This window comes from Melospiza georgiana, unplaced genomic scaffold, assembly GCF_028018845.1.
Source record: "Melospiza georgiana isolate bMelGeo1 unplaced genomic scaffold, bMelGeo1.pri scaffold_29, whole genome shotgun sequence".
NCBI lineage: Eukaryota > Metazoa > Chordata > Aves > Passeriformes > Passerellidae > Melospiza > Melospiza georgiana.
The window spans coordinates 7,899,388-7,918,110 of NW_026652215.1; the positions used below are offsets into that span (position 1 = coordinate 7,899,388).

At 56.5% G+C, this 18,723-nt stretch overlaps 1 protein-coding gene across 1 annotated transcript; it reads left to right on the top strand.

The window, feature by feature from the left end:
* The first annotated feature begins 4,332 nt into the window (after positions 1 to 4,332).
* LOC131096413 (serine/threonine-protein kinase pim-2-like) lies at positions 4,333 to 15,745 on the top strand. The gene is made up of 9 exons (XM_058044751.1): positions 4,333 to 4,465; positions 4,937 to 5,310; positions 5,473 to 5,583; positions 5,748 to 5,936; positions 13,317 to 13,868; positions 13,992 to 14,042; positions 14,247 to 14,613; positions 15,228 to 15,404; positions 15,639 to 15,745. The coding sequence occupies exons 1-9, from the start codon at positions 4,333 to 4,335 to the stop codon at positions 15,743 to 15,745; spliced, it is 2,061 nt and encodes a 686-aa protein (XP_057900734.1).
* The last annotated feature ends 2,978 nt before the right edge of the window (positions 15,746 to 18,723 follow it).

Sequence of the window (18,723 nt, forward strand, 5' to 3'; positions counted from 1 at the left end):
GCAGTACGAAAGCTCATGGAACCAAAAGTCCATTGTGACATTGTGGGGCCTCATTGAACCATGGAGACCATTAGGACACTTCAGGACCACTGGAACCAAGGGGCCATTGTGACACTGCAGGGCCTTGTATAACCAAGGGGTCCTTGTAGCACAGCAGGGCCTCATGGACTCAAGGGGATTAAACTGACACTGTGGGGCTCCATAAAGGGCTGTGGAGCTCCATAAGGGGCTGTGGGGGCTCCATGAGAACACGGGGCCATTCTGACGGTGGAACCAAGGATACCATTGTTACACTACAGAACAAAGGAGGCCATTGTGAACCAGCGGGGGAATCCACTGGGACTATTGTGACACTTCAAGGGCATTGTGGAATAGCAGGGCCTCGTGGAAGCAATGAGACCATTGTGACATCCCAGGGCCTCATGGGAGCAGGGGGCCATTGGGACACTGTGGGTCCCCATGGAAGCAAGAGGCCAGTGTAACACATCCAGGCCTGCTGGAGCCAAGGGGCCACTGTGATCCCAGGGAACCCAATAGAACCAAGGGGCCATTTGGAGACACTGTGACCTCATGGAAGCAGGGGGCCATTGTGGCCTTGTACAGTCCCATGGCAAGAAGGAAACCATTTGGACACTGCAAGGCCTCATGGAAAGCAAGGGGCCATTGTGCCACTACAGAGCCAAGGAGACCATTGTTATATCACTGGGCCTCATGGAAACAAAGATCTGTGGTGATCCTACAGGGCCTCATGGAACCAAGGGGCATTTTTGATGCTGCAGGGCCCCAAGGATCCAGGAACATGGAACAGGTCTGGGTGGCTGGGCCTCCTGGGGGCTGCTTGACTGGTCCCGCTGGCCTTGGCATGTTGAGAGTTGCTTCTTATCATCCCCTGAAACCCTGGAGTTCTGTGCATTCCTTCCTGTGGGAAAGAACTGTCCTTCTCCTTCAGGGGTTCAAGGCTGAAATTGGGATTCCTCCCCCAAATCTGATTATATCCGAGGATTATTCCCATATGAAACCTGCCAGGACAGACAGCTCTGGCTGGCCTTGGCCTCTTGGGGGCCACCCCTCATGTGCCTTCAAAACACTGGGGGCCCGTTCTTTTCTTCCCATTGAAAAAAACACTTTCAACTCCAGCCATCCATGGCAAAAATTGAGAATCCGCCTCCAAAATTCTTTATATGGTTTTCCAATGGTACCTCCCAGACAAAAGCTGCCAGGGCTATCTAGATTCCCTTGGCTACCCTGTTGGCCCTGGTGTTGCTGTAGGGCCTGAGTGCTCTCGGGGCCGGGCACAGCCCTGGGGGTGGCAGTGCCAGGGCTGCAGCAGGAACAGGCCATGGGCACTGCTGGGGCAGCACTGACACCTCAGCCCAGGCCCTGGGGGCTCCAGGCTCCTTGCCCAGGCTCTCCCAAGAACACACCCAGGCCAATGCTCAGCACAGAAAACCCCTGTGATCAGCCCCAGGCTGGCCGTGGGCAGGCTGGGGGCAAACAGCATGGCTGGGGCTCTGCAAGGGCCCTGGGGGAGATGGGAAGGAACAGCAGAGCAGGGGCTGATCCATCCCCAGTGCGCTGCACAGCCCAGGGCAGCGTCCCAGAGCGTCCTCATGGAGCTGCCAACAACATCCCCCCTCTGCAGCCCTGGCCTCTTCCCCAGCTCACACAGGTGCCCCATCCTTGCAGGCACAGACACGGCAGCACTGGCTGAGGAGCCCCTGTTTGCATTGCACAGAGCAGGGGGAGCACCCCCACGCTGTTGGTGTGGGGACATGAACCTGAGGGAGCACAAATGCCATCAGCCCTTGGGGCCAGCAAGGGCTTGGGGACACCAGGGAAGCCACTCATCTTTGTCCTGGCCTCTGCAGTCAGCCAGAAAGTTTGTTCCCATCAGCTGGGAGTTTCCTGTCCCACTGCAGACGCTGTTGCTCAGAGCCAGGGCTGCCTGGCAGCCATCCCCAAACTGTCCTGAGCATTTCCTTTGCTTCACCTTTGCTTTCTTTCCTCTTCCTGATACAAATGTCTTCCCATTGCCCACCCCTATTCCCTCCCCTGCAAACAGCCAATTCCATCTTGCCCTTTCCTCTCTAGCCCCACTCCCCATTGCAGTTCCTGACTTGGCACCATGGGAATGTCTCTTGGGCAGCAGGATCATCCTGCAACTGCTGCAGGAATTGTCTGCAGGCTCCTGCAGTGCCTCCTGCTGCTCCCTTGCCAGAGACACCCCAGGCCAGGGAGGCACATCTGGGCTGCTGTGTCTGGCTCTGGGGCTCCCTGTTCTGTGCAGTGAGGAGGAGCTGCAGAGGCTCTGCAGGACTGACAGGATGGGCTTTGGGGCTGCCAGGAGAACCTGGGCTGCTGGAGCTTCTGAAGAGGAGGCCCAGGGCTCCTCCTGCAACTGCTCCAAGGGTTCTTTCAAAGAATCCCAGAATCAGCAAGGGTGGAACAGGCCATGGAGATCATCAAGTCCAACCTGTGCCCTGACACTGCCTTGTCTCCCCTGAACCTCCTCTTCTCCAGGATAAACAACCTCAGCTCTCTCAGCCACTGCTCACAGGACTTGTGCTCCAGACCCATCCCCAGCCTTGTTGCCCTTCTCTGGACACGCTCCAGCTCATCCATGTCCTAAATTGGGGGCACCAGAACTGCAAACAGCACTTGAGGTGTTGCCCAAGCAGTGCAGATCACAGGGGAACAATCCCTGCCCTGCTCCTGCTGGCCACACCATTCCTGATCCAGGCCAGGAGCCATTGGCCTGCTTGCCCACCTGGGCACACTGCTGGCTCATGCCCAGCCTGCTGTCCATCAGTCCCTGCAGGTCCCTTTCTGCCTGGCTGCTTTCCAGCCACTCTGGCACCTTGTTGAGGGAGGGAAGGGAAGGGAAGGGAAGGGAAGGGAAGGGAAGGGAAGGGAAGGGAAGGGAAGGGAAGGGAAGGGAAGGGAAGGGAAGGGAAGGGAAGGGAAGGGAAGGGAAGGGAAGGGAAGGGAAGGGAAGGGAAGGGAAGGGAAGGGAAGGGAAGGGAAGGGAAGGGAAGGGAAGGGAAGGGAAGGGAAGGGAAGGGAAGGGAAGGGAAGGGAAGGGAAGGGAAGGGAAGGGAAGGGAAGGGAAGGGAAGGGTCCAGATCCAATCCTTCCTGAAATGTGGGGTTTGCTGGCACTGCCAGTGCCTTGATCCAAAAATTTCCCTATTCTGGCACAGCCCAAGTGCAGCAATTTGCTGGCACAGAAATCCAAAACCTGGCAAACTTCCTGCTACTGGGTCTGGCACCTCCCACATCTTGTGTTTGCTGCCCTAGTACCCAGATTTGGAAATTTCCTGGTGCCTGCACAGCCCAAGTTCAGTGATTTACTGGCACAGAAATCTAAAATTTTGGAAATTTCCAGGTTCTGACTCTAGCACCATCCAGATCTAGAGTTTGCTGGGACCACTAGTGCCCAGATTTGGAAATTTCCCGGTGCCTTCACAGCCTAGGTCTAGCAATTTGGTTTTAGCTAGCTTAGGCAGAGAAGTTTCTTTGGACTGTGGCTTTCCTTTTTCTTGGAACTGTTTAAACCTGCTCTGGACTGAAAACCCAGACAAACACCGGCAGCAGCTCACACCTGTGGCCCCCCCGAGGTCTGGGACGCTGCATTCCAGCAGCAGAGGGACTTAGAAGAGATGAAGTGAGTCAACTACAACCCACAAAAAGGACTTTCTGAATTTGCCATCTCTTCAGCACTGTCAGAGGTTTTATTTAATATTATTCATTTTTCGTGCTTGTGAATACTTTACTTGTTAAATAAACTGGTTTTTTTCCACTTTTCTCAAGTCTTTTCCTGAACTAGTAGGAGGAGGGGCCGCTTGAACTTTTTCTAGATGGACCCCTTTTGGAGATTTCCTCCCAAAATTTGCCCTAAACCAGCACAAACAGTCACAATGAAAATTTCACCAGTGGCATAATTTCCTGATGGAAAATCTTGTGACAGAAGCTCGACCTTGTTCTCAATGAGAGGTTCTTGGGATGAGCAGACAGGAGAAGATTCCTGGAAAACTGAAAAAGCTTTCCAGAAGCAAAATGAAAATGAAAGAAACAATCCAAGATATTTCTCTTTATTTATTTCTGTGCTTCCCTTTTCCATGTTGCAACCCAGTAATTCCAGATGTACCTCACCTCTAAGATCGCTGACTTAGTGATTTTTAGGCACTCTAAAATACCATGAGCCACACACGGTTTTCCTTCCCCTGTTTTTACAGGAAAGCAACACTGGAGATGTAAGTGCAATGCTTGGGTCAGGTAGGAATCCTTCTCCAAGGGAAGGTGTCCCGACAGTGTCTGACCCTCAGCAAGGACAATGCACAGCAGCAAGCGAGGGGATCGCTGTGCCAGAGTGCAGGAGTCAGGGCTCTGCATCCGGGCTCAGCGCTGCAAAGTTCCCGTGTTTGGGCAGACGGAGGGGCTGTCCCCGAGGCACGCAGGGCTCGAAAGTGGGGCTCGTGGGGCGAGCGGGGAACGGACACGGGGACGAACGGCCCAGGTGCCTCAGTTGCAGCGGCGACAGCGGCGGCAGCGGCGTCATCACCAGCAGCAGCGGCGAGAGCAGCAAACAGATAGTTTTGAATACTCCTTCTCTCTTTCTTCCTCTTTCTCTTTTTCTTTATTTTTCTCTCCCTTTGCCACTGCCGCACACCATTCTCTCGGCGTCCGTTTCCCGGCGTCCCTCTCCTCTCCCCGCCTCCCTCTCCCCTACCGGGCCGGGCCATGCCCCCGGCCCGCCCCCGGCCCCGGGCGGGGCTGCCCCGTGCCCGGCCCCGGCCGTCCCGCCGCGGTCTCGCCTCCGCCCGGCTCTGGCCGTGCTGGCGGTGGCGCTGCTGGGCGGGCATCGGTGCCGGGGGCCGGGGCGGCACCGCCGCCCTGCGGCTCCGCCTGGCCCGAGCCCGGCCCCGGACCCGACGCAGGGTCCAGTCCCGACCCCGGCCCCGGCCCGGTGCCGGGCTCCTCCCGGGGCCCGCGGAGGACACGCGGCGCGGCCGCTCCCGCCGCCTCCGCTGCGGCTTCCCCGGCCCGAGCTCCGCCGCTCGGCAGCGCGGCCGCCGGCCCCGAGCCTCCCGTGCCGCGTTCCCGGGAGCGAACGCCTGGGCATGGCCGGCCCGGGGCGGGTAAGGGGCGCTCGGGGGCCCTGGCTGGCCCCGGGCCGAGCGCTGACAGCCGCGTCCCGCCCGCAGGGACGGCGCAGGAGGCCCTGCAGGAGCGGTACCGGCTGGGATCGCTGCTGGGGCGCGGCGGCTTCGGCAGAGTCTTCGCGGCCACGCGGCTCTCGGACGGCACCCCGGTGAGCGGCGGGGCCGGCGGCGGACGCAGGAGGAGGGGATGGAGGAGGAGGGGATGCAGGAGGAGGAGGGCGGAGGGGATGCAGGCGGAGGAGGAGGAGGGCGGCGGATGGGGCTCGCAGTGCGGGCGGCGAGCTCACCCCGCTGCTGCCCTTGGCTTGCAGGTGGGCATCAAAAGGGTGCCACGGAACCGCGTCCGGCACAGGGGCGAGCTGGTGAGTGAGCGGGACCAGCAGCCGAGGCTGCCTGCCGGGGATGAGCCGGGGCCCGGCACGGTGGGAGCCGCCAGGACGCCCCGAGGGAGAGCGGGTGTGGGGCCAGCACAGGGCGCAGAGCATCCCGGGCTGGCTGAGGGCTTCCCCAGGCCTGGCACGGCATCGGCCCCACTGACGGCATCGTGCTCCTCCCGCAGCCCGACGGCACCAGCACACCCCTGTAGATAGTGCTGCTGGCCAAGGTGTCCACTGGCTTCCCCGGTGTGGTCCAGCTGCTGGAGTGGCTCAGGCTCCCCAACAACGTCGTCATGGAGCGGCCAGAGCAGTGTCAGGACCTGCAGCGTTTCATTCGGGCATGGCGGTTCCTGCCCGAGGAGGAGGCGCGGGAGCTGTTCCGCCAGGTGCTGGAGGCCGTGCGGCACTGCACCAGCTGCAGGGTCCTGCACCGCGACATCAAACCAGGGAATATCCTGGTTGACCTGGACACCAGCCAGGCAAACTCATGACTTTGGCTGTGGCACCTACCTGCAAGACACAGTCTACACTCACTTTGCAGGTGAGCCCACGCAGGGCTGTGCTCCCGCTGCTGACATCTCATGGCCCAACATCTCCCAGCCCAAGCTGGCTGTGGCAGTGGGGATTTTGCTGCCAGTCAGGGGACTGAATCTTCAGCTGAGTTGCTTTACAGCGGGGCTGGGTGGGCAGCGATCTTCCAGCCCTGCTGGCAGCCTTTGCCAGCCACTCTGCCCAGGACTGGAGCAGCCAGCCCAACCAAAACCCCCGTGGGTGGGGATAGCAGAGAGGCGGGGGTGAGAACCAAAGATGGCCTCTGGATGAACCTTCCAAGCAAAGGTTGTCTTTGTATCTGCTCCCTAATGAAATATGCATGGTCATTAGCCCTGTGATAGATGTACCCACTCATTAGTGAAACATGGCTTGACCTTTGTGTATTTAGAAGCCAGACAAGGCCATGAAATCTGACATCTGACCTTTTTTGGGGCTGTATGGTCAAAGTCAGCTCCCTTGGTTCCTCCTTGAGCCCTGGCCAGGCTTTGGGAGGGAGCCCAGAGGAAGATGAAAGCAGATGTTGCCACACTAGCAGTGCTGTCAGTTTGTTCATTCAGCACTGTCAGAGCTGGGCCCTCTCCCAGCGGGGTTGGAGCCTCACCTGGGGCTGGAGGCACCTGCAGGAATTCCCAGTGCCCAGGAGTGGCTCTGCAGCCCTTGGCTGTGACAGCTTCCCCAGCTGCTGTGTGGGTCTGGGGGATGGTAAAGGCTGAGGGTAAATGCTGCTGGATCTTTCTTAATCACTGCAGGCAATCTTTGGTGGGGATGGTTGGGTGCATTGCTGAGCTGCTCCTTTTGTGATTCTTTGCTTCCCTGAACTGCAGGAAATGACACTGATTCCTTCAGTTGGAGTCTGTGTCTTTGGTGCTGACCCTGCCCACTGGTAAAACAAAACTGGCACAGTCTGGCCAGATCCCAACAAAATGTCACTTGTTCAGTGTCAATGTGAGGAATCAGTGCCATCAGAAATTCCCAGCTGGGAAGCCCTTCCCTGGAGTTCCCTGGCTCTGGAGTGGGCTGAGGTCGGAGCCCTGTGGGAGCAGTGGGCAGTCGGGTAAAAGAAGCTGCACCCCTGGATGTCTTCAAATGCATCCAAAAATTGCACATGGAAAAGGAAAAGACCTTGTGGGTTTGGGCAGACGAGGGTGAATTTTATTAACAGCACCAACAGAAGGAAAAACTGTTGTTGAAATACTCCCACACAGAGTGACAAAAGGTTCAAATCTTGAGCTCAGGTTCATTTGTGCAAGTTAAATAATAATAGCAATAATATAATAGTAATAATAATAATAGTAATAATAGTAATAATAGTAATAGTAATAATAATAATAATAATAATAATAATAATAATAATAATAATAATAATAATAATAATAACAATGATTGATTTAAATAGTTATATATAAGACAGTAATTTATATTTTTATCTATGTAATTAAAATTGACCCAGTGAAATATGGCTGACAATTATAATATGTCAGCTTTAGCTGCTCACTGTGACACTGAATACCCCACAGAAAAGGTCTGGCCAAGACCCAAATGGCAGTGGTAAGCTTTGTGAGATTGTATGCAAGGAATAAAGGAGGAAGGGATGAAATTGGCTATTTTTATAGGATTTGCTGATGCTGTGATGTGGAATGCTTTGTCTGTTACTGTGAAAAATGCAGTGATTAAGACTGCTGGGTTTTTCATATCCCAGACAATCCACAAGCTGCAGGACTGGTTGAACAGGTGAAGGAAGGGATTGTTAAAAAAGCAGTTGAAAAAATGAGGAGATGGGAACCTGTCCCAGATTTGCTCCATGCCCTTAACAATGGCCCATGGGGAAATGGAAACCCCCTGCATGGCTGCACCCAATTTACACTAATGAGCTAAATCAATTATTAGAATAAATAATAAGTGATGCTGTTAAGATATCCAGTAGCACATGCTGTGAGCTCCAACAAACACAAATGGGGCTCTGCAGAACCTCAGGGCCTTGGATTATCTGCTTGCTGGCCAGGGAGGAACCTGGGCTATTCCAGGACAGGAATGTGGCAGGAATGTCTATCAGTGCTCGGTTTGAGGTCCAACAACCAGGAATCACCTCGACAGAAAGATCAGGAGAACAGTGGCAGAAGGAAGAAAATTCTTCCTGGTGGGATTGGCTCCCAAATTAGAGGCTGCTGTGAAATAAATTTGCGGCAGTCACTGTGGTCAATGCAGTGTGAGCACTTGGTGTGTTATGATTTAAAGTTAGAGTTGTTGTGACACCTTGTGCTGGAAATGGAGTACTGAGACTTGTCTAAAGAGAGATACAGTCTCAAGAAAAAACAGAGGCATTTGATAAACAACAGAGAATAGCAACGAATTAGGCATGTTTTAAAAGGAATGCAAATTATAGCTCTGAGTAATGAACTTGAACAGCACTTAATTGAAGAACAAGAGGCAATGCCTTCATACCTAATACCTAAATCTAAAGTGTGTTATTGAAATTGTTCTGAAGGTTGCACTTCATCTGTAGGTCAAAGCACTGATTGAAGCACTGAGGCCTCACCAGGCCCTGACTGAGGCCTGAACAACGGGCCCTGAGGCAAAGCTGAGCTCCAGATGAACCTTCCAAGCAAAGGTTATATTTGTATCTGCTCATTAATGAATTTATCTTAATGAATTTATATTTATATTGCTAATATTATTAGCAATGTGATCTCAGTATGTGTTCATGGGTGAAATGTGGATTTATCTTTCTGTATTTAAAAATCAGACAAGGCCCCATCTGGCTTTGTTTGGGGCTGAAGGATCAAAGTCACCTCCCTTGGTTCCTCCTGGGCTCTGGCCAGGCTTTGGGAGGGACGCAAGAGGAGGATGAAAGCAGATGTTGCCACACTAGCAGTGCTGTCAGTTTGTTCCTTCAGCACTGTCAGAGCTGGGCCCTCTCCCAGTGGGGTTGGAGCCTCACCTGGGGCTGGAGGCACCTGCAGGAATTCCCAGTGCCCAGGAGTGGCTCTGCAGCCCTTGGCTGTGACAGCTTCCCCAGCTGCTGTGTGGGTCTGGGGGATGGTAAAGGCTGAGGGTAAATGCTGCTGGATCTTTCTTAATCACTGCAGGCAGTCTTTGGTGGGGATGGTTGGGTGCATTGCTGAGCTTCTGCTTTTGTAATTTTTTGCAGACATACATCATATAAATTACACAATTTCTTCAGCTGGAGTCTGTGTCTTTGGTGCTGACTCTGCCCACTGGCAAAACTGACCCTATGGGGCTCCACAGAACCAAGGGGCCCTTGTGACACTGCTGTGCCTTGTGTAACCAGGGGACCATGGTGACCCTGTGGGGCTCCATAGAACCAAGGGGCCATTGTGACACTGTGAGCCCTCATGGATCCATGGAGACCATTCTGACACTGTGGGGACTTGTGGGGACAGGCTCCATTGTTTTCCTCTCCCTGGCACTGCCCAGTTCAGCCTTTCCCTGCCCCAGCCCCAGCCCAACAGAGCAGCAGAGTCAGGTCTGGCCCGGCAGCAGGAACTGGAGGCCCTGGAGGTCAGGGACAGCCACTCTGTGTCTGGAGTGCTCAGCAGATGCTCAGCTCGGGCAGCTCCTGCAGCTCCAGGGCCAGCCCTGCTGCCCAGCACAGCGCAGAGTTGGCCCCAGGGCTCCTCAGGCAGCTCCTGCTGGCCCAGGGACAGGGCAGCCTCTTGCCACGGCTCCTCTGCACCCCCACAGGCTCCTGCTCTGCTCCTGGCCCATGCCAGCTGCCCCCAGAGCCCTTCCCAGGGGAACACGTCTGCGCTGGCCCGAGCAGCCACTGCTGCAGCCCCTGCCCTGCTCCCCAGAGGCTGAGCTGGGGCTGCTGCTCCGCAGAGCACGGGGGCTGTGCTGCCTGGGGCCCTGGGTGCCTCTGCTGGGCTCTGCTGCTCAGCCTGGCACACAGAGGCAGCTGATGGTGCTCCCTGCACTGACCCCCTCCCACACAGGCTCTGCACGGCCATGGAGGGGCTCAGAGGTGCCTGCCTTGTTCCAGGGCTGCCAGAGGGGCTCGGGGCTGCCCTGCATCCTCCTGGGGGAGCTCCCTGAGGGTCAGAGGAGTCAGTGACCAGACCCCTTTCCCTGTGCCTGCTGTGTCCCTGGGCTGCAGAGCTCTCCTTGCTCACAGCAGACATTCAGTCCCTGATGTCAGGGTGACCCCACCCTGGCCAGGCCTGTGCCCATTGAGCTCCACTCCCTGCTGGTCCCTGGCACACACACTGTCCCTGCCAATACTAACCAATAAGTGACCCTAAGGCATGGGGACTGGGGGACAGACATTTAGGACAGCATATGGGGCAAGGCCTGGGGCGCTGACCCCCGGCCGCTGGCTAATCACTCGACATCCTGGAGTGAAGCTTCTAGACGGAGGGGATGGGATGCTGAGTGATTGACAGAGAGCCAGGGTGGGGATTTGGGGATTCCCTCAGCAAAGGGAAAGGGATTACACAGGTAAAGGGAGGGGGGTACCATCTGGGATGAACCATTTGGGAAAAAGACAGGGATTCAAAAACAAAACTATTGCAAAGTATTACAAAGTATAAAAACACACTACGAGACACCACCCAGATCTGGTGTTTGCTGCCCAAGCGCCCAGATCTGGAACTTTCCCAGGGCTGGCACAGCCCAAGTCCAGCAATTTGCTGGCACAGAAAGCCAGAATCTGGCAATTTCCTGATGCCAATACAGGTGTCCAGACCTGGTGTTAGCTGCCACTGCCAGTGCTCAGATCTGGATATTTCCCTGTTCTGGCAGAGCCAAGTCCAGCAATTTTCTGGCAAAGAAAGCCAAAACCTTGCAAATACCTGGTGCTGGCCCCACCCAGATCTGGTGTTTGCTGGCACTGCCAGTGCTCAGATCCAGCAGTTTCCCAGTGGCAGCACAGCCCAAGTCCAGCAGTTTGCTGGAACAGAAAGACAAAACCTTGCAATTTTCTGGTGATAGCACTGGCAGCACCCAGACCTGCGGTTAGCTGGCACCGCCAGTGTCCAGATCTGGCAATTTCCTGGTGCTGGCACAACCCAAATGCAGCAATTGTCTGGCAAAGAAAGCCAAAACCCGGCACTGCCCAGATCTGGTGTGTTGGGGTTGGTTTAAAAGAAGAGGGAGACCTCGGCTTAAGGCCCTGGGAAAACCCTCTTTAGTTGGGGTCAGCAGGAGCACCCGCCCATGATCCTCTTGTTCAGTTATGCAATTGTTACTAGAAAGTTCTGAGTTCTCTTTGCTACCATTTGTTACTTTATACTGCAAAAACTGTAATATTCTTAATCCTTCCTTCCTCTTGGATCCTTCCCTCAGATCCCACCTTAACCCCTCCCCATAAATAAATGTATAAATATTCCTGCTAGACCCTGGACCCAGGCCTTTTTCTGCTTCTCTCTCTGTACTGTGTACGCTGTCCTGTTTGTTGTGTTTGCCTTCAGTAAAGTTCTGTTTCCAGACAACGAGATGAAAGGAGTCGCTGTCTGTAAAGTTGCCAGAGCTGGTTCTCAGGGAAACCACTGCTCAACAGTGCAGACGAGGACCAGAAGATTTCACTGGTGTTTGCTGGCACTGCCAGTGCCCAGATCTGGAAATTTCCCTATTCTGACACAGCCCAAGTGCAGCAATTTGCTGGCACAGAAATCTAAAACCTTTCACCTTTCTGCTACTGGGCCTGGCAAAGCCCACATCTTGTGTTTCCTGCACAGGAACCCAGATTTGGAAATTTCCTGATGCCAGCAGAGCCCAAATCCGGCAGATTTCTGTCATTGGCAATGACACCACCCAGATCAGGTGTTTGCTGGCATTGCCAGCGCCCAGATCTGAAAACTTCCGGGTGCTGGCACAGCCCAAGCCCAGTGATTTGCTGGCACAGAAAGCCAAAGTTTGGAAATCTTCAGGTTCTGGCTCCAGCACCATCCAGCTCTGGTGTTTGCTGGGACCGCCAGTGCCCAGATTTGGAAATTTCCCGATGCCTTCACAGCCAAGGTCCAGCAATTTGATTTTAGCCACCTTAGGAAGCAAAGTTCCTTAGACTGTGGCTTTCCTTTTTCTTGGAACTGTTTAAACCTGCTCTGGACTGAAAACCCAGACAAACACCTGCAGCTCACACCTGTGGCCCCCCGAGCTCTGGGATGCTGCATTCCAGAACCAGAGGGACTTAGAAGAGACCGAGTGAGCCAACTAGAACCCACAAAAAGGACTTTCTGAATTTGCCATCTCTTCAGCACTGTCCAAGGTTTTATTTAATATTATTCATTTTTCATGCTTGTGAATACTTTACTCGTTAAAAAAACTGGGGTTTTTTTCACTTTTCTCAAGGGAAGTCTTTTCCTGAACTAGTAGGGGGAGGGGCCGCTTGAACTTGCTTTCTAGACAGACCCCTTCAGGAGGTTTCCTCCCCAAATTTGCCCTAAGCCAGCACAAACAGTCACAATGAAAATTTCACCATTGGCATAATTTCCTGGTGGCAAATCTTGTGACAGAAGCTTGACCTTGTTCTCCATGAGAGATTTTTGGGAAGAGCAGACAGGGGAAGACTCCTGGAAAACTGAAACAGCTTTCCAGATGTGAAATAAAAGAAACAATCCAAGGTGTTTTCCTCTATTTATTTCTATGCTCCCCTTTTCTATGTTGCATCCCAGTAATTCCAGATGCACCTCACCTCTAGGATCGATGACTTAGTGATTTTTAGACACTCTAAAATACCATGAGCCACACACAGTTTTCCTTCCCCTGTTTTTACAGGAAAGCAACACTGGAGATGTAAGTGCAGTGCTTGGGTCAGGTAGGAATCCTACCCCAAGGGAAGGTGCCCCCACAGTGTTTGACGCTCAGCAAGGACAATGCACAGCAGCAAGCGAGGGGATCGCAGTACCAGAGTGCAGGAGTCAGGGCTCTGCATCTGGGCTCAGCACTGCAAAGTTCCCGTGTTTGGGCAGACGGAGGGGCTGTCCCCAGGGCGCGCGGGGCTCGAACGTGGGGCTCGTGGGGCGAGCGGGGAATGGACACGGGGACGAACGGCCCCGGTGCTTCAGTTGCAGCAGCGGCAGCAGCAGCGGCAGCAGCAGCGGCGAGAGCAGCAAAACAGATAATTTAAAACACGCTTTCCCCTATTTTTCTTTCTCTTTCTCTTTGTCCTATTATTTCTCTTTCTTTCCCTTTCCCGCTGTCGCGCACCATTCTCTCGGGGTCCCTTGCCCGGCGTCCCTCTCCTCTCCCCGCCTCCCTCTCCCCTGCCTGGCTGGGCCATGTCCCCGGCCCGCCCCCGGCCCCGGGCGGGGCTGCCCCGTGCCCGGCCCCGGCCGTCCCGCCGCGGTGTCGCCTCCGCCCGGCTCTGGCCGTACTGGCGGTGGCGCTGCTGGGCGGGCATCAGTGCCTGGTGCGGGGGCGGCATCGCCGCCCTTCGGCTCCGCCTGGCCCCAGCCCGGCCCCGGACCCGACGCAGGGTCCAGTCCCGACCCCGGCTTCTCCCGGGGCCCGCGGAGCACACCCGCGGCGCGGCCGCTCCCGCCGCTTCCGCTGCGGCTTCCCCGGCCCGAGCTCCGGCGCTCGGCAGCGCGGCCTCCGGCCCCGAGCCGCCGGGGCCCGGGGCGGGTGGGGATGCCGGGCCCAGGGCGCGTGAGGGGCACTCGGGGGCCGTTGCTGGCCCCGGGCCGAGCGCTGACCGCCGCGTCCCGCCCGCAGGGACGGCGCAGGAGGCCCTGCAGGAGCGGTACCGGCTGGGATCGCTGCTGGGGCGCGGCGGCTTCGGCAGAGTCTTCGCAGCCACGCGGCTCTCGGACGGCGCCCCGGTGAGCGGCGGGGCCGGCGGCGGGCGCAGGCGGAGGGGGCGGAGGAGGAGGGAGGAGGAGGAGAAGGTCGGGGTGCGGCGGGACGGGCGGCGAGCTCACCCCGCTGCTCTCCCTCGCTCACAGGTGGCCATCAAACGCGTGCCGAGGGATCGCATCCGGCACTGGGGCGAGCTGGTGAGTGAGCGGAGCCAGCGGCAGCAGCCGGGCCGTGCCGGGCGGCGAGGAGCCGGGGCCCGGCCGGGTGGGAGACGCCGTGAGCCCTGCGGGGAGAGTGGGCGTGGGTTGAGCGGGGCATGCAGAGCATCCCGGGCTGGCTGAGGGCTCCCAGAGCCCCGGCACGGCCTCGGCCCCACTGACGGCGTCGTGCTCCTCCCGCAGCCCGACGGCACCAGCGCACCCCTGGAGATCGTGCTGCTGGCCAAGGTGTCCTGTGGCTGTGGCGGTGTCATTCAGCTGCTGGAGTGGCTTGAGCTCCCCGACAGCTTCCTGCTGGTGCTGGAGCGTCCGGAGCGGTGCCAGGAGCTCTCGGGTTTTCTGGCGGAGCGGGGGTTCCTGCCGGAGGAGGAGGCGCGGGGGCTGTTCCGCCAGGTGCTGGAGGCCGTGCGGCACTGCACCAGCTGCGGGGTCCTGCACCGGGACATTAAGCCCGAGAATGTCCTGCTCGACCTGGCCAGCGGGCAGCTGAAACTGATTGACTTTGGCTGTGGCGCCTTCCTCCAAGACACAGCCTACACCCAATTTGCAGGTGAGCCCTCGCAGGGGGTGCTCCTGGGCATCTCGTGGCCCAGCCTGGGTGCAGCACTGGGGCTTCCCCCTATTGCAGCCGGGATGGGATTGATGCTGGAGCCGAGTTGATCTGGGTGGGGTGTGAGGGCGGCTATCTCCCAGCCCTGCTGACAGCCTTCAGCACCCACTGTGCCCTGGGCTGGGGCTGGAGCTGGGGCAGCCAGCCCAACACAAACCCCCATGGGGGCAGCAGAGAGGGAGGCCTGACCGTGTGCCCCGGATGGTTTGGTGTGCAGGCAAGGAAGGGCTGGACTGCTCCGCTCTCCTTGTTCGCCTTGGCTTATTAACATTTTTGGGGGCCATGCGGGTGGGGAGGAGAGTGGGTTTTCTCCACTACTGAGTGGGTTTTTCCTTTGTGTGTCATGGTTGGGCTTTCCCAGGGTTTCTGCTGCCCTCTTCCAGCACCAGTGGCTTCTTTTCCAGCCGCGAGTTTGTGCACAAGTCCCAGGTGCTGGCGAGAGGGCAGCGCTCACCCCGTGTGCCTCTGGGGCAGCTCCCACATGCCCAGGGATGCTGGGGCTGGGCTCTGGGAGCAGCAGCAGCCCCCTGCTGAGCTGTGTCTGTGTTCCACAGGAACCCTGTCCTACAGCCCACCAGAGTGGATCCAGCACCAACGCTACCACGGCGAGGCAGCCACGATCTGGTCCCTGGGCCTCCTGCTGTGCCACCTGGTCATGGGGAAGCACCCATTCAGGAGGGGCCAGGAGATCATCCGGGGGCGAATCTTGTTCCCACGATGGCTCTCTCAAGGTGGATCCTCATCTCTGGGCACGGGGGAAATACCAGTGCTGGGAGACAGCAGTGGGCTCATGGGCATCCCACTCTGGCAGCTGCTGAGGAGGTGGCACATGTCCTGCTCTCCTCCAAACAGAGCATCCATGGGGAAGTTTAGGCCCAGCTCTGGGCACAACCAGCATGACCTGGGCATGGAAACAGGGGGGCAACTTCTCCAACTGACTGGCGATTTCTGGTTTCTCTCCCCAGTGTGCCAAGATGTTATTAAGAGGTGTTTGTCCATGCAACCCTCGGACAGGCCATCCTTAGAAGAACTTTTCTGTCATCCTTGGGTGAAGGGTGTTTCCCTGCCCTAGAAGACTGAAGAAATCCACGTGCACAGTTGGATCCAGGGGCCTAGCAGGTACCAGCTCCATGCATCTCTTGGCAATCAGTGGCAAAGCAAACCAGGCTGGTTTTGTCCTGCCTGTAGCTCCGAGCAGGGGTGAGCAGAAGGGAACATGCAGCTCTTGGGCTGGAGCTGAGCTGGAGACCCGGTGTGACAAGCACTGGTGGCCACCATCCCCCTGGTTTTGTTTGTATGGTTCATGGATGGCTGGGGCCCTGGGCAGAGCCCTGACAGCCTGGTCTGACCCCAGGGAAGGGAAAGGAGCCCCTGGAGAAGCTGTTCCAAGCAGCGCTGGTGCTGGAGACACCAAGGACAACCTCAAGGATGACAATCTCTTCTTGGCCTGGCCAGCTGAAGATGATGGACTTGGATTCTGGCACCTTCTTCAAAGCCAGGCTCCAGGTCCAATTTGCAGGTGAGTCTACAGGCAGGGGCTTGCTCCCAGATCTGGGCATGGCACAGCTGGGCACCAAAGGTTCCCCCTTAGCTGGGGCAGATGCAATGAATTCTTCAGTGAGCTGCCCAGCTGCTTTTTGGCTCTGGGCAGCTGCCGAGGGCTGGATGTGCCCTGGCTGGCTGCAGGCTGGGCACATGTGCTGCCCTCCTGCTCTGCTGCCAAAGGCAGCAGGGATGGGCAGCTCTGGGCACAGCTCTGGGCACAGCCAGCATGGCCTGGGCACCGCAGGCCTTGGCACAAGGGCACAGGAGCCCTCAGCTGATGGGCACTTTCTGCTTTCCTTGCAGCCGGGCTCTGCGGGTGCTGAGGCTGCTCTGGGCTCTGCCAGGGCTCTGCTGGGCTCAGCCCTGGGCCCAGCTGGGCTGGCTCTGCTCTCACATTGCTCTGACAGCTCTGCATCAGACGAGCCCATTGTGAGCACAGCGCCTGAGCTTTGTGCTTTGGTCGGTGAGTGAGACTCTGCTGCAGGCCCAGAGATTGCAGCTGGGGACACACATCCAACTGACAAGGACCCAAACTCTCCACAATCCCAGCTGAACGCCTGGATCTGTACAGGATGTTTTGTCTGTCCCACTCTTCATTCCTTTTTGGTTGGAATTGTGCAATTGCACTTTCTTCCTCCTCTAGAAGTGCCACGAGTGGGCCAAAGCTGGCGAGTGGGCCGTGCTCCTGAGGCAGTGCAGTCTGGAGGTGGTGGATGGAGAATTGCCCTTCTGCACTTCCACACCAGAGCAAAAAGCCATAAGTGGGACTTTGTGACTCGAAGAAATCCCTGACAGTTTCAAAAGGAATGTGCAGCTCATTCTCAGGGTGAGAAGGAAGGTCATCTTCTAAAGGATTTGGGCTTTGACAGAGTTTCCATTCCCAGTCCTGCTTGGAGCTGGAAGGGCACAAAGCAATTTCCTGTTGCCTCGACCACAATTTAAAGTAACAATATTGGAAACAATCCCCAAAAACTTTTTGATAAGACTGCTGAAGTCAGTAAGATGGATCCATGCCATCAGCACATTTACAAAGTAAATAACTGAGTTCTCTTTCAAAAGATCAGTTGCCTCTTAATTCAGAGTTAGAGAAGATTTTTCACTGCACACTTGGGTTTTGTTTTTATCTTTCACATTTTATACAGTTTTTTCTTACTTTTTCCTTTTCTTCCTTTCAATAGAAAACATGTCCTATCAAAGGAATGTCCTTTGCTCCTGGTTCCCGTGTGGAGCAGCAGCTCCCTTCTGCTGGCTGAGCTGCTCAGGCAGAGCCCAGCAGCTCCTGGCCCTGCAGGGCTGAGGCTTTTCCCCGTTGCTGGGCACAGACAGATGGAGCAGCACTGCTGAACTCGGGCACACAGAGGCACCAGCAGCAGCTGCCTTTGGCCACCTGAGACTCCAAGGCCAAAACTCTGAGCAGCCAGGGCTGGAAGAGACTGGCAGGATCTGATCCCTGACTCTGGGCCAGGGCTGCACAAATGACCCCACAGCAGCAGCAGCAGCAGCAGCAGCACATGGAGCTGACTTTGAGCACAGCCCCTGCCCCTCTTGCCTCCCGTGTGCAGCGGTGTCACAGCAGCCTGAGGCACCTGGGAGCCCCCAGTGCCAGCAGGGACTGGAGATGGCAGCCCTGGGCTCCTGGAGGCTGTGCAAGGAACGGAGCTGGGCACTCCCTGTGCATGGGGAGCTTCCAGATGGAAAAGGCTGCTGTGCCCAGGCAGCTGCAAGGGCACAGAAAGGAGGCTCTGGAGCACTGGATCTGTGCCAGTGCCACAGTCCTGGGCAGCAGCCACCGAGCCCTGGGGGAACAGAGGGCACAGCACAAGGGACAGAACCAGGCAAGGGCAGAGACTGGAGAGAGCCAGGCCTGGGAGCACGAACAGCTGCTCCATTGCACTCTTGGAGAAAGCTCTTGGCTGGTTCAAAGCGCTGAAAGGCGTGAAGGGCAGAGAGGAGGCCGCAGCAAACAACGCTCCTGTTTGCACAGCCTCCCCTCTTCATGTTCCAGAAGGAATTGCATGGACTGTGTTCTTCTCTCCGAGTCAACTCGTTCAGAATGAGCAGCTCAGCACCAGGAACTGAAGGAGCTGAAGCCTCAGGCCACAGGAGCTGGGCAAGAGGGAGCTTTTGGAGCAAAGTAATGTTGCTAAAATAGCCCCTGCTGAATGCAGTGGATAGAATCATGGAATCACAGAATCCTTTCTGTTGGAAAAGCCCTCTGAGCTCGCCCAGTGCAGCCGGTCACCCAGCAGTGCCAAGCCCAGCACTAAACCGCGTCCCTGAAGTGCCAAGGCCTGGACACCAGGCCTGAGTGAGGCCTGGACAGCAGGCCCTGAGCCAAAGGTGGCCTCTAGATGAACCTTCCAAGCAAAGGTTATCTTTGTATCTGCTCCCTGATGAAATATGCATGGTCATTAGGCCCTGTAATAGATGTAGCCACTCATTAGTGAAACATGTCTTGACCTTTGTGTATTTAGAAGCCAGACAAGGCCATGAAATCTGACATCT